The following is a 14,615-nucleotide window of genomic DNA, read 5'->3' as shown; positions in this document are numbered from 1 at the left end:
TTAAAGTTTCCATTTTTTTTTCTTTCTTTCCTTTCTCAGACTATAATTTACTTTAGGTTTGCCTGTGTTATTATAGGAAAATTACAGCTCCACAAAAGCTTAGGGTAAACCACACATGGAAGATATTTTCCTATAATTATTTTTTTGAACGCTACAATAAGTTAGATCACAACTGACATCACCTTCACCACTAGATTGTAAAAATATTTTGAAAGTTACGTTTATTTCTTTATTATGTGTTGCATGTTTATTAATTTGCAGCTGAAACAGGTTTCATAAATTACCACTGAAAATAAGGCTGTGATCAAAATGTATACGAGGAGTTTTTCTCGATATACACCACATTCCAAATTATTATGCAAATTGGATTTAAGTATCAATTACGGTATAATTTTGTTTGTTTTTCATTTAAACAAATGGATGGTATTGTTACTAAATTCTCTTTGGATCAGTGAAATCAGTCCGAAGCACTTATGATAATTAGTTTGCCAGTTGAGCCAAATTAAAAGAAAGCTACTTAAGAAGGCTATAACAAATTATTAAGCAGAGCACAGGTTTCTAGCAATATTGTAAAGAAAAAAGGTCTCTGCTGCCAAAAGCAGTAGGGCCATACTGCTGGTGCCTTTGAGTTTTGTGAAATTCAAAGTGTAGGATCCTCCAGAGGCTTGCAGGTGAGCTGTACCTTATTTTTCGGACTATAAGACGCACCAGACCATAATACGCACCCCAAATTTCCAGAAGGAAAATAGGGGAAAAAAATTAAATGTGTCAAATAGGGGTCCGTCTTAGGGTACCGTTACACTAAGCGATGCACCAGCGATCCCGACAACGATATGGATCGCTGGTGCATAGCTAAGTGGTCGCTAGTGAGCTGCCACACAAGCAGATCTCACCAGCGACATAGCAGCGGTCGGGGGTCGCTACTTACCTGTCAGACGCGGCAATCCTGACGTCCTCCCGCCCACGTCCACGCATCGCTCGTCGGCGCCACAGGAAGCCCAGCAGGAAGCGCCCGACGAGAAATGGTCCAGGACCTTCTCGTGCGATCAGCGATAACCAGCGGGGGAGCCAGTCGCAGGTAAGTATCAGACATAGCAATATCGCTGCTGCGTCACAAAACCAGTGACATTTCAGCGATATTGCTAGCGATCTCGCTGTGTGTAACGGGGGCTTTAGTCTGAAGTCAGCTTACCCGGAAGGGATCAGCAGCGCTGGTGGAGCGGGGTCACAGGACATGTTCAGTGGTCTGGCAATATGACTCCCAGGCTGGTGCGGTGACCTCTGGGAAATCCCATCCCAGGCAGGTTCGGCGGTGGTACTCGGGACTCTGCCTGCATCTTGTGAAAGCCCGGAGGCCCCCCATATCCATAGATGTGATGCGGTGGCCTCTAGAAAAATAGCCGCCGGGGGCAGCGCATGCTCAGATTGAGATCTTGGCAACGAGATCTAGTTGCCAAGATCTCAATCTGAGCATGCGCCGCCCCCGGCGGCTATTTTCCCAGCGGACACCGCATCGCAGCTGATTTGAGATATCGGCAACAAGATCTCGTGATGAGATTTCTGGACGAGATCTCAATCTCAGCTTGCGCAGCCCCCGGAGGCCATTTTTCCCGGAGCCCATCGCATCGCAGCAATGGATGTGTGGTGCCTCCAGGCTTTCACAAAATGCCGGCGGAGCCCCGCCGCACCAAAGAGGACCACTGCCGAACCTGCCGCACCAGCCTGGGAAGGGAGTTTGATCATCGCCTGGCAGCATCGGCCCGGGACCACCGCAGAATCGTCCGACTCATTCTGCGGCACCCGACTATAAGACGCACTCCCATTTTCCCGTCTCCCATGACAGCACACATGAGAGAGGGGATCTGCCTGTTCAGGACAGGAACCCTACTGAAGATAAAAGGGCAGTACCTCTTCCTCCCTTCAGTTGGGTTTCCTGTCCTGATAGGGACCCGTACACTGAAGACGGCGGTCGCAAGTTTTACCTTCCCTCTCCCGTGCCGGCGTGGAAGATCAGGCAGGCCCTGTGCGCTGAGCGTCGGGAGATGGAAGCGCCGTCCGCGGGTCCCCCCGGGGCTCAGCGTCCGTGTGGGCGTGGGTGCAGCACGGCGGGGGTCCAGTGGCTCTTCCATGTCTGCTACGCCGCCCTCCCCCCTCTGCCGGCATCCAGGAAGATCCAGGAGGGGAGGCCGCTTCCAGGTCACGCACGTCTGACGTCACGCGCAAGGCACGCTGGGAATGCATGTGCCCGCTTGACGTCAGGGGTGGCGCCGGATCCAAGATGGCAGCACCCATGAAGAGAACACCGGCCGGCAAAATCTATCCCAGCGGCGTGGCGCCGGGGGAGGGGCCGTCGATGGGCACTGGAGGAGGCGGCGAGTGCAGAAAACGCACTCGTGCCCAGAGCTTCATAATGAAAGTGGGGCAGGAATAGTCACCGAAGCAGCAGACATTTCTGCAGGAGCTCTCACCAGATGCCTTGCCGAGCCGCCAGCATACCAGGAGTAGCCGCTCAAGTGGTAGGAGGAGCAGCAGTCATCCTGACCGGCAAGACCCTCCGACGTCCAGGAGGGACATCACACGTGCATCTGATCAGCCTCTGAAATCGGTACCTTTGATTGACAGCGGTGGTGAGTGATCTACCTGAATGTCACTCTTATGGTAACGGGGTCCATATTTCTGCTTGATCACTAGGGGTCGAGGAAGTCTAGTGGCAAAACATAGAACAGAGAATGCGCCCTGTGTAAAAACCCGCTGGCAGTTCAGTGGCAGAAAAATCTCTGTGCTGACTGTATTAATAAGACCATACAGGATGAGACCCTTGACTTCGTCACTAGCCTTAGGGCTATAATTCAGGAGGAAGTAAAAGGCTCTGTAAAAGCAGCCCTTAAAAAAACAGAAAAAAGAAGCCGCAAAGTGGATTCTGATTCCGAGGTCCCTAGTGCAGGAGGGTCGGGAAAAATCCCTGTCTCCCTCTGCTTCTTCCGCCTCTCCTCAGTCCTCAGATTCCTCCTCGGACACTGATACCAGGTGCCGACCATGTTTTCCAGCTGAGGATGTAGAAAGACTGGTCAAAGTAGTCAGGTCTACAATGGGCCTTAAAGAGGAAAAACCGCCTAGGTCATTAGAGGACGTTATGTTCGGAGGGTTGGAGGAGAAAAGAAAACGCACTTTCCCTTCCATGACAAAATAAAAGCATTAATTGATAGGGAATGGAAAAAGCCGGAGAGGTCGGGTACCTTACCTTCTGCATCAAAGAGGAGGTACCCATTTGAGAAAGATTCCGAAGCTTGGGAAAAACCCCTAAAATTGATGGTGCCGTGGCTAAGTCCTCAAAAAAATTATCCCTACCATTAGAGGACTCGGGCATGCTAAATGACCCGCTCGATAAAAAAAGCAGATGCATTCTTGAGATGCATCTGGGAAGCGTCAGCAGGGGGTTTAAAACCGGCAATAGCTGGCACATGTACCACCCGTGAACTCATGGTCTGGCTACAGCAGATAGAGGATCAGATAATGGATAAAGTTCCAAGGGACAACCTAACAAATGACGCTAGTGCATGGAGCAGCAGCATTCTTAGCAGATGCCTCGGCAGATTCTGCAAGATTAACAGCCAGAGCGGCAGGCTTGTCCAATGCGGCAAAACAAGCCCTGTGGCTTAAAGGGTGTCCGGGAGATTTGCCATCCAAACATAGCCTGTGTTCTATCCCATGTGACGGTCAGTTCCTTTTTGGCAAAAAATTGGAGGAAATTTTGCAGTATGCAGGGGATAAAAAGAAGGGCTTTCCCCCGGTTTCCTGGAGAGTCCAAAAAACCGTCCTTTCGGAGGAGAACATTTAACAGAGGTCGTCCGCCAGGGGAGAGGAAAAATTGGGACTTTAAGGAAAAAAGAGGAGTGGGCTACATGTTCAAGGGGCCCACTACTTAATCCAAAAAATCTCCCCATTGACATTAGGTCGGAGGTAGGGGGAAGGTTGTCTCTCTTCCTCCCTGCCTGGGTAAGCATCTCCCCCAGTACATGGGTCTTAAATATAGTCAAAGACGGTTTAAAAATAAAATTCATCCGTCTACCCAGGCAAACTTTTATAATGACACCCCGAAGGAAGTCCCAGGAGGAACAACTGGCCCTTGAGACAGAGGTATTGGGACTAGTAATAATAATAATAAATTTTATTTCTATTGCGCTGACATATTCCGCAGCACTTTACATTTCAGAGGGGACTTGTACAGACAATATACATTACAGCATAACAATAATCACATAGATCATAACAGATACCAAGAGGAATGAGAGCCCTGCTCGCAAGCTTACAATCTATGAGGGAAAAAAGGGGAGACACGAAAGGTGGGTGGTAACAGTTGCCCTGATTGTATGGACCAGCCATAATGTTAAGTGTGTAACAGTACGGATGCAGAGGGCTAATGGATGCATAAAGCATGTGGGAACATGATGCGGGGAACCTGGTTATAGTAAAAAACTTTTGGCTGTGCCACATAGGGATAGATTAGGTTAATGTGTTGAGGCGGTAGGCCAGTCTGAATAAATGCGTTTTCAGGGCACGCTTAAAATTGTGGGGATTGGGGACTAATCGTATTGACCTGGGAAGTGCATTCCAAAGAATTGGCGCAGCACGTGTATAGTCTTGAAGACGGGAGTGGGAGGTTCTGATTATTGAGGATGCTAACCTCAGGTCATCAGCAGAACGGAGGGTGCGAGTAGCAGGGCTGTGGAGTCGGTAAGCCACAGTTGCGACTCCGACTCCTGGATTTTATCAGCCTCCGACTCCGACTCCTTCATAAATGGCCAATTCATAACAACAAATTTACTGTTGTAAAATATTAAACATCGTGCTTATTCAGTTTCTCACCATCATATAAGTAATTAGACCACTTAGAGCAAAAACTACATTTATTAGAATACAATTAGAATATAGCAAATAACTTTTATAAACTTTTCTAAACTGTAAGTAAATATGCAATAAACACTTTTATGCAGTTAACCCCTTCACCCCCAAGGGTGGTTTGCACGTTCATGACCGGGCCAATTTTTACAATTCTGACCACTGTACCTTTATGAGGTCATAACTCTGGAACGCTTCCATGGATCCCGGTGATTCTGACATTGTTTTCTCGTGACATATTGTACTTCATGTTAGTGGTAAAATTTCATTCAAATAACTTGCGTTTATTTGTGAGAAAAACGGAAATTTGGCGAAAATTTTGAAAATTTCGCGATTTTCCAACTTTGAATTTTTATGCCCTTAAATCACAGAGATACGGCACACAAAAAACTTGATAACTAACATTTCCCACATGTTTACTTTACATGAGCACAATTTTGGAACCAAAATTTTTTTTTGTTAGGAAGTTATAAGGGTTAAAAGTTGACCAGCGATTTCTCATTTTTACAACACCATTTTATTTTTAGGACCACATCACATTTGAAGCCACTTTGAGGTGTCTATATGATAGAAAATACCCAAAAGTGACACCATTCTAAAAACTGCACCCCTTAAGGTGCTCAAAACCACATACAAGAAGTTTATTAACCCTTTAGGTGCGTCACAGGAATTTTTTTGAATATTTAAAAAAAAATGAACATCTAACTTTTTTTCATAAAAAAAATACTTCAGGTTCAATTTTTTTTATTTTACCAAGGGTAACAGGAGAAATTGAACTGCAAAAGTTATTGTGCAATTTGTCCTGAGTACGCAGATACCTGATATGTGGGGGGGAACGACTGTTTCGGCTCATGGCAGAGCTCAGAATGGAAGGAGTGCCGTTTGACTTTTTCAATGCAAAATTGGCTGGAATTCAGATTGGACGCCATGTCACGTTTGGAGAGTCCCTGATGTACCTAAACAGTGGAAACCCCCTACAAGTGACCCCATTTTGGAAACTAGACCCCCCAAGGAACTTATCTAGATATGTGGTGAGAACTTTGAACCCACAAGGGCTTTACAGAAGTTTATAACGTACAGCGGTACAATTAAAAAATCATATTTTTTCCACAAAAATGATCTTTTCACCCCAATTTTTATTTTCCCAAGGGTAACAGGACCCTAAAAGTTATTGTGCAATTTGTCCTGAGTACGCTGATACCCCACATGTGGGGGTAAACCACTATTTGGGCGCATGGCAGAGCTCGGAAGGGAAGCAGCGCCATTTGACGTTTTGGGCTGGAATTGAGATCGGACACCATGTCGTGTTTGGAAAACTCCTGATGTACCAAAACAGTGGAACCCCCCCCACAAATGACACCATTTTGGAAACTAGACCCCCTAAGGAACTTATCTAGATGTGTGGTGAGCACTTTGACCCCCCCAGTGCTTCACAGAAGTTTATAACACCCGGGCGTGAAAATAAAAAATTCGTATTTTTTCCACAAACATGATCTTTTAATCACCATTTTTTTATTTTCCCAAGGGTACCAGGAGAAATTGGACCCCAAAAGTTGTCCAATTTGTCCTGAGTATGCTGATACCCCATATGTGGGAGAAAACTACTGTATGGGCACACGTCGGGGCTCGGAAGGGAAGTAGTGACGTTTTGGAATGCAGACTTTGATGGAATGGTCTGCGGGTGTCATGTTGCCTTTGGAGAGCCCCCTAATGTACCTAAACTTTGGAAACCCCCCACAAATGACACCATTTTGTATACTAGACCCACTAAGGAACGTATCTAGATGTGAGGTGAGCACTTTGAACCCCCAAGGGCTTCACAGAAGTTTATAATGCCAGGGCATGAAAAAAAAAAAATCGTATTTTTTCCACAAACATGATCAATTAGTCCCCAATTTTTTCATTTTCCCAAGGGTAACAGGAGAAATTGGACCCCAAGGGTTGTTGTCCAATTTGTCCTGAGTACGCTGACACCCCATATGTGGGAGAAAACTACTGTATGGACACACGTCGGGGCTCGGAAGGGAAGCAGTGACGTTTTGGAATGCAGACTTTGATGGAATGGTCTGCGGGTGTCATGTGCGTTTGGAGAGCCCCTGATGTACCTAAACTATTGAAACTCCCCACAAGTGACCCCATTTTGGACACTAGACCCCCCACGGAACTTATCTAGATGTGTGGTGAGCACTTTGAACCCCCAAGTGCTTCACAGAAGTTTATAACACTCGGACGTGAAAATAAAAAAATCATTTTTTTCCACAAAAATGATATTTTTGCCCCCAATTTTTTATTTTCCTAAGGGTAACAGGAGAAATTGGACCCCAAAAATTGTTTTGCAATTTGTCCTGAGTAGGCTGATACCCTACATGTGGGGGTAAAACACTGTTTGGGCGCATAGCAGAGCTTGGAAGGGAAGGAGCACCATTTGACTTTTTCAACTCAGAATTGGCTGGAATTGAGATCAGATGCCATGTTGCATTTGGAGAGCCCCTGATGTGCCCAAACAGTGGAAACCCCCAATTCTAACTCCAACCCGAACCCCAACACGCCCCTAACCCTAGCCCTAACCCTAACCCTAACTCTACCCCAACACACCCCTAGCCCTAGCCCTAACCCTAATGGAAAAATGGAAATAAAAACATTTTTTTTATTTTATTATTTTTCCCTAACTAAGGGGGTGATAACGGGGGGTTTGATTTACTATTTATTGCGGTTTTTATGTTTGGCGGCTGTCGCACGCTAAAAGACGCTTTTTATTGTAAAAATAGTTTTTGCATCACCACATATTGAGAGCTATAATTTTTCCGTATTTTGACTCACCGAGTCATGTGAGGTCTTATTTTTTGCGGGACAAGTTGACGTTTTTATTGGTACCATTTTCGGGCACATGAAATTTTTTTGATCGCTTTTTATTCCGATTTTTGGGACGCAGAATGAACAAAAACCAGCGTTTCATGAATTTCTTTTGGGGGGGGTGCGTTTACACCGTTCCGCGTGCGGTAAAATTGATAAAGCGGTTTTATTCTTCAGGTCAGTACGGTTACAGCGATACCTCATTTAGGTCGTTTTTTATGTTTTTGTCGGTTTTATGCAATGAAAACTATTTTATATAAAAAATAATTATTTTTGCATCGCTTTATTCAGCGAGCTATAACTTTTTTATTTTTTCGCTGATGATGCAGTGTGGCGGCTCGTTTTTTGCGGGACAAGATGGCGTTTTCAGCGGTACCATGGCTATTTATATGCGTCTTTTTGATCGCGCGTTATTACACTTTATGTTTGGCGGTATGATAATAAATCATTATTTTTTGCTTCGTTTTTTATTTTTATTTTTTAAGGGGTTCGCTAAAGGGGTTAACTAATGGGACAGTTTTATAGGGCGGGCCGTTACGGACGCGGCGATACCTAATATGTGTACTTTTATTGTTTTTTTTTTTTTTTTATTATTTCCAAAAAATGGATTTATTGGGGGAATATTTTTTTTTTTTTTTCTAATTTATTTGGCGATTTTTTTTTTTAATTATTTTTACACTTTTTTTTATTTTTTTTTTTACTTTATTAAATAGTCCCAGGTGGGACATCACTGTCCTGTGACAGATCGCTGATCTGTCACATCACAGATCACTGTGACAGATCAGCGATCTGACACAGGCACTGCAGAAGGCTTCCTCATGCCTGCGCTTTGCAGGCACTGAGGAAGCCAGCTTCCGCAGGCCCCCGAAGGCCCCCGTCGCCATCTTGGATTCGGGGGCCTGGAGGAAGGGAGTCCCCCGCAGCAGCGCTGCACATTGCGCTGCCGTGGGGGGCTCAGGGAAGCACGGAGGGAGCCCCCTCCCTGCCGATGCTTCCCTTTAACCCCCGGAACACCGCGATCGTGTTTGATCGCGGTGTGCAAGGGGTTAACGTGTCGGGGCGGTCCGTGACCGCCCCTGACACATTGTGCCGGGTGTCAGCTGTGATAATCAGCTGACACCCGGCCGCGATCAGTGGCGCTCACCACGTGGGCGCCGCTGATCACGCCGACGTACTATCCCGTCCCCGGTCATACGGGCTCGGGTACCGTGGACGGGATAGTACGTCGGATGGCAGAAAGGGGTTAATAAGAAGAAATCTATAAATTTGTCCTCAGAAAAAGTATTGCCTCTGTCAGATCCTCCTTCATGGATGCCCTCAAATCTGATCTAATTATTTTGAGAGCAGAGAACAACCTCTCTACACTAACTTGTGTTGGTGGCAAAGCAGTAACCACTCGGGCTCTGACAATGTCAGGATACAGAGGAATTGCTTGTTGCACTGTTATTTTTGATGAACGGTCAAATTTCTCAATTTCTTTTAGTGCACATGAAAAATTCTGCTGAAATGTACTGGCTGTGTTCCTTGATGGGGATGACTCTTCTTCTATGCGGGAACGCTTTGCACGGTCCTTGTGATCCAAATATTTTTCGAAATTAAATTCTTCATCAGTTGATGATGAGGGTGAAGATGTGGCAGGACGACCAAATTCTTCTTGTTCCTCCTGACTGTTCTGCAACCCTTTCATCCTTACTGCTATTTCAAACAGAGCTTCTTTTCCTTTACTTAGCTGTTGATCATCTAGAAGAATCCGATGCATTGGGTCTACATAAACAGCTGCCAAAAGAATGTTATTTTGTAATAGTAGCTCCTCTCTCCGTTTCATTGATGTAGCAATGCCACTTGCAATTAACCCTCCTCTTTGGGACAGGCGAAACATCAGGTTCTTCCACTCCTATAAGAAAATACCTGGAGTTAAGTCCTCTGCTTGTAATTTTTTAGTCACTGTAAATGGGTGCTCTAGCAATTTTTCCAGCTCAGTCACCTGATTCCACTGATTTTCATTTGGCGTCAGTTGAGGGTTAGCCATGTCTACAAGAAAGGTTTTCAGTTCAACCAAGCGCTGAATCATTAAGTAAGTACTGCCCCATCGTGTGGCTTGATCAATAATTGCCCCTTTTCCAGCACGTCTCTTCAAAATTGAGTCAACTTTAGGGGTTCTGGCAACAGTAGCCAATTTTCTCACCTTGCCAATCAGTGCAGCAGCATGTCCTTCTTGCAGACTGTCTCTTATAGCCAGCTGTAGCGTGTGCACAACACAGCGCATGTGATGAATGAAAGAACATATTGACACAGTTTCAACAAGATCATCTAAACTATCATGTTGCTGTTCATCTGAAGCAACTTCAGTTTGCTCCTCAGTTACAATACTGTGTTCTTCTATTTCAAACATTTCTGTGTCTGTGGACCCAGAATGTTCTTCTAGCTGCTGGTCACCATCATTACTCTCATTCATTAGCTTAATAGTACTTATCATATTTGAAGCATTGTCAGTTACGACAGAAAGAACTTGCTCTTTTTTAAGTTCATAGTCTTGCAGAACCTTTTCCACCAAGACCTGGAGAAACTCACTGGTGTGATTAGCTTTGGTGTCTTTTACTGCCAATGTCTTGGTAACTATTTCATTTTTGTCACAAACAAATCGGACATTGATGGCAAAATAGTTCACTCTGTGACATGTGCAGGCATCCATTTTAAGAAACAGAAAGCGTCCCTCGAGAGTTTTTTTTAAGTTCTTCCTTTTGTTTAAAAGCTTCTTCGATTACTAATTTTCTAATACACTCTCTCTCTCTCCAGAGAAACACCAAGCTTGCGGGCCATTTCCCCATTCAGACACATAAAAGCTGGTCGTGAAAATAATGAAATAGGCACACTATCCTTTACAACAAGCTCTATGATCTGTTTTTTAAATGTATCTACTGTCATTGTCACAGTAACTTTGTCACTGACAAAATATCTTGCAACTGATGGCTGCAAAGTTCTCTGCTCCTTTGTTTGGCTGGAAGAGCTGGGCACTGGTTCATTGGTTTGGATGCAGTCTTTCTCATCCACTGCTTTCAGTACTTCTGGATGAAAGCGCTGTAAATGTCTCTTTAGATTAGAAGCTCTGGTAGGAGCATTTTTATCTTTGCCTGAATATGCACTCATCTTGTCTTCACAGCATTTGTTTTCGTCTGGATCATTTGTCATACACTGACAGACATAATGTTTTCTATCTTGAGTGATGGTGAAATGTTCAAATACAGCTGATTTAATGTGATGCTTCTTTGACATTCTCAGGTTTTTAATTCTGCATTCACAATCCAAATGACAATTGTGTTTCCTAAAAACAATTGTACAAAATTATTGCCAGGTCGTACAACTGATATAGTGGTCAGTAATACTGTTATTATTCCTCATGTACTCACAGTTAACTGATGCAAAGTTTGTTGAAAGGATAATACTTCTTACAGTCTTCCTCTTCTGAGTAGCAGGCAGCTGTGAGATGCTTGGAAGACGCACACCTAGTATGATCTAGTCTAGAGGAGGAGCTTTACTACTAAGAATTTGCAACACATTTTCACTTTCAGTTTCATACATTGTAAGTAGGGGGGTTGGGGCAGCATGAGGTTAACCAAGTATAAGATTAGATAAGGGCAGTGGAGAACAGTGACACACAAGAAGTAAGAAATGTCTCTATCTCCAGCAGAACTGCTTATCACTGTTGTTCATAGTTTGATAGAACATATATATTTGAGTAACATTTATAAAATTCATATGAAAGTTCAATTATGAAATATTAATACATTTTTTTTAAAGCTGGAGTCGGTACATTTCTACCGACTCCGACTCCAACCAAAACTAACTCCGACTCCGACTCCACAGCCCTGGCGAGTAGGATGGTATACTGAAACAAGGGAGGTTATGTAGGGTGGTACTGAGCAATGAAGAGCTTTGTGGGTGAGGGTAATAAGTTTGTACTGGATTCTGGAGTGGATGGGTAGCCAGTGTAATGACTGGCACAAGGTAGAGGCATCGGTGTAACGATTGGCGAGGAATATGATCCTGGCAGCTGCATTCAAGACAGATTGGAGGGGGGAGAGTTTGGTAAGAGGGAGACCGATTAGAAGGGAGTTACAATAGTCGAGACGAGAATGAATAAGAGAAACAGTAAGAGTTTTTGCAGAATCAAAAGTAAGAAAAGGTCGAATTCTAGAAATGTTTTTGAGGTGCAGATAACAAGAGTGAGCCAGTGATCGGATGTGGGGGACAAAGGAAAGCTCAGAGTCAAGTATGACCCCAAGACAGCGGGCATGTTGCTGGGGAGTAATAGTAGAACCACACACGGAAATGCCAATGTTGGGTACATGACTAGTACAAAAACAAGTCCTACAGGAAGTCCCAACTCAGGAGGAAGGAAGAGGGTTTTACTCCCCCCCCTTCTTTTTGATACACAAACCAGATGGTTCTTGAAGAACCATAGTCAATCTAAAGAAGCTCAATCAGTGGTTAGACAATTGCTCCTTCAAGATGGAGTCAATCAGTACAGCCATAAAGATCTTGTTCCACCACTGCCTCATGGCAGTAATAGACTTTAAAAGATGCATATTACCACATCCCAATCCATCGGGAGTATCGGAAGTACCTGAGGGTAGCACTTTATGTCCAGGGACAGGTCAAACACTATCAGTACACAGCCCTCCCATTCGACCGGTCTAGGGTCTACAGCTCCCAGGGTCTTCACCAAAGTGATGGCCAAAGTAACGTCATACCTTCGATCCCGGGACAAAATGATCGTCCCATACCTGGACGACTTTCTTGTGGTAGAAAGATCAGAGGCCCACTGCTCTCAGCAATTAAAAAACGTGACGTCAACTCTAATAGAGTTGGGATGGATTGTAAACATTCCCAAGTCAAGATTAACTCCATTAAAAGTACAATCCTTATGCACATATAGCAGGATGCAGCAGGCCTCCACTAATAAAGGAATCCTGCTGTATGTGCATTTGTCATCAGACCAAGTTTTTGGGAAGGCCATATCTTGTGGTATGAGTTTTTTTGAATTTTTTCAATGTTAGCTGTTTTGATATTAGTGTTAGGGACCTGCAAATTATGAGGAGCATTGACGCGTTTTGCAGGCTCTATCTATTTTGGCCAAAATATTAACCATTACGTCATTTAATGTACTCATTGTATGCATTCATTTTTTGCACTTATCATTTTTTGCATGATGCAGCCGGGCCTCTTTTTGTTGGCTTGGTCTATTGGGGCATCTTTCACTGTGTGTTGCATATTATAGTGCTGGAGCAGCCCGCCTGAGAATACTATGGGTGTCATTAATAGGTTACAAGCCAGACACTTTGCATCACACTTACATGTGTGACTGGCGTCGTATGCAAGCCTTATTTATGTGCATTTTTTCTACTAGGCAGCCAACCAATCCATGGTCTGGTAATTGTGGGGTGGTTGTTTTTATCAGTAGTCTGCACCTGTGCTGCTCCTTGCCTTTATTAGTGGAGGCCTGCTGCATCCTGCTTTATGTGCATTTGTCATCAGACCAGGTTTTTGGGAAGGCCATATCTTGTGGTATGAGTTTTTTTGAATTTTTTCTATGTTAGCTCTAATGTGTATGAGCCCAACTGCCACCGTATCTTTCTATGGCAATATTGCAGTTCCAGTTTACCAAAATTCCATATGTACATAATGAAGCACTTAACCAACTTTCTATGGCAGTAATGCAGTTCCAATTTTCTAGATTTAACATTCTAGAGTGCAGGTTTGTATTTTCTTAGCTATCTTTAAAGAGAAACTGACAAAAACTTAACAACCCCCCCAAAAAAGTTATACTTTGTATAATTATGTATCCCTTTAAAAGATAAAACTCACTGTTCCCTTTATGTCCAGGAGCGAGAGATTGCATCCTGAAATTGTCTCTGGAAGTGCATTGGGGCGTAACAATGCACTTCCGGCTTCTCAGCCTTGTGCTGTATTTCCTATTGTTTCTTTCAGCCTCCCCTGGCTGGTTGACAGATCAGTGGCCGTATATCACAGCAAAAGTCCCGTCAGTCAGCCAGGGGAGGATGCTTCTAGGTGGGGAAATACAATGTGAAGCTGAGAAGCTAGTGCATCTTCACGACCCAGTGCACTTCCAGACACCGCTTCAAAACATGATTTCTGAGTGCTGGAGCAGTGCTTTGGGGTGAAAGGGATTCCATAGCTTACCTTTTAAAGGGCAACACAATCATATTAAAGATTTTGGAGATGGGGGTGTAAAAGCTTTCTTTCAGACTCCCTTTAAAAACTGGTTAACTAAAAAGATTACAATGATGATGCTTCATTCATAACATTATGCAAAGCCCTTTATTGTGATTATACTAAAATTAATACATAGCTTCTATTCTTTTTTTTTTTTAGTTTTGGGAGATGAAGACTGCATTGGCTACCATGACCCTGGGGGATATTGGCGTCCCAAGTTTGATTGTAGATTTGGTACATTTTGTTGTGGGAACTGTGAGCACAGATATTGTTGTATCGACCCTAGTAAATTGATCACGGAGAGGATGCAAAAGAGCTGTCTTTTTATAAGGTGAGTTTTTGGGGTATTGTTCTTCTTAACACATTTTCATACACAGTTGGGACCTTAAGTACTGTATGTAAACTTTGAACAAGTTATTATTTTGGCTGTCTACTGCAGTACAATAAAAGTTGATAAATAATGGGCTCAGCCTTGCTGTAAGGGTATTTTTATCTAAATCAAATTGATGGCGCTAAAATTACTAATTTTCAAAAGGTACCAACTCCTTTTAGAGGTTCAAAAGTAATTGGATAAAGATCTGTTATTCTAGCATAATCAATTTTAAGTACTGTCCCTGACAGACATGTAA

General features: G+C 43.8%; 1 protein-coding gene across 2 annotated transcripts in view; it reads left to right on the top strand.

Annotated features, from left to right (window-relative positions):
* SHISA4 (shisa family member 4) overlaps positions 1 to 14,615 on the top strand; it is a 47,956-nt gene that overhangs the window by 10,867 nt on the left and 22,474 nt on the right. For both annotated transcript variants that reach the window (XM_073542542.1, XM_073542543.1), the window contains exon 2: positions 14,146 to 14,317. In XM_073542542.1, the coding sequence (XP_073398643.1) occupies positions 14,146 to 14,317 (172 nt within the window). The remainder of the gene's footprint in view (positions 1 to 14,145; positions 14,318 to 14,615) is intronic.

Source organism: Dendrobates tinctorius, unplaced genomic scaffold, assembly GCF_039654945.1.
Source record: "Dendrobates tinctorius isolate UK_male_01 unplaced genomic scaffold, ASM3965494v1 ptg000127l, whole genome shotgun sequence".
Taxonomy (NCBI): Eukaryota; Metazoa; Chordata; class Amphibia; order Anura; family Dendrobatidae; genus Dendrobates; species Dendrobates tinctorius.
This window is presented reverse-complemented; position numbering and strand designations above follow the sequence as displayed.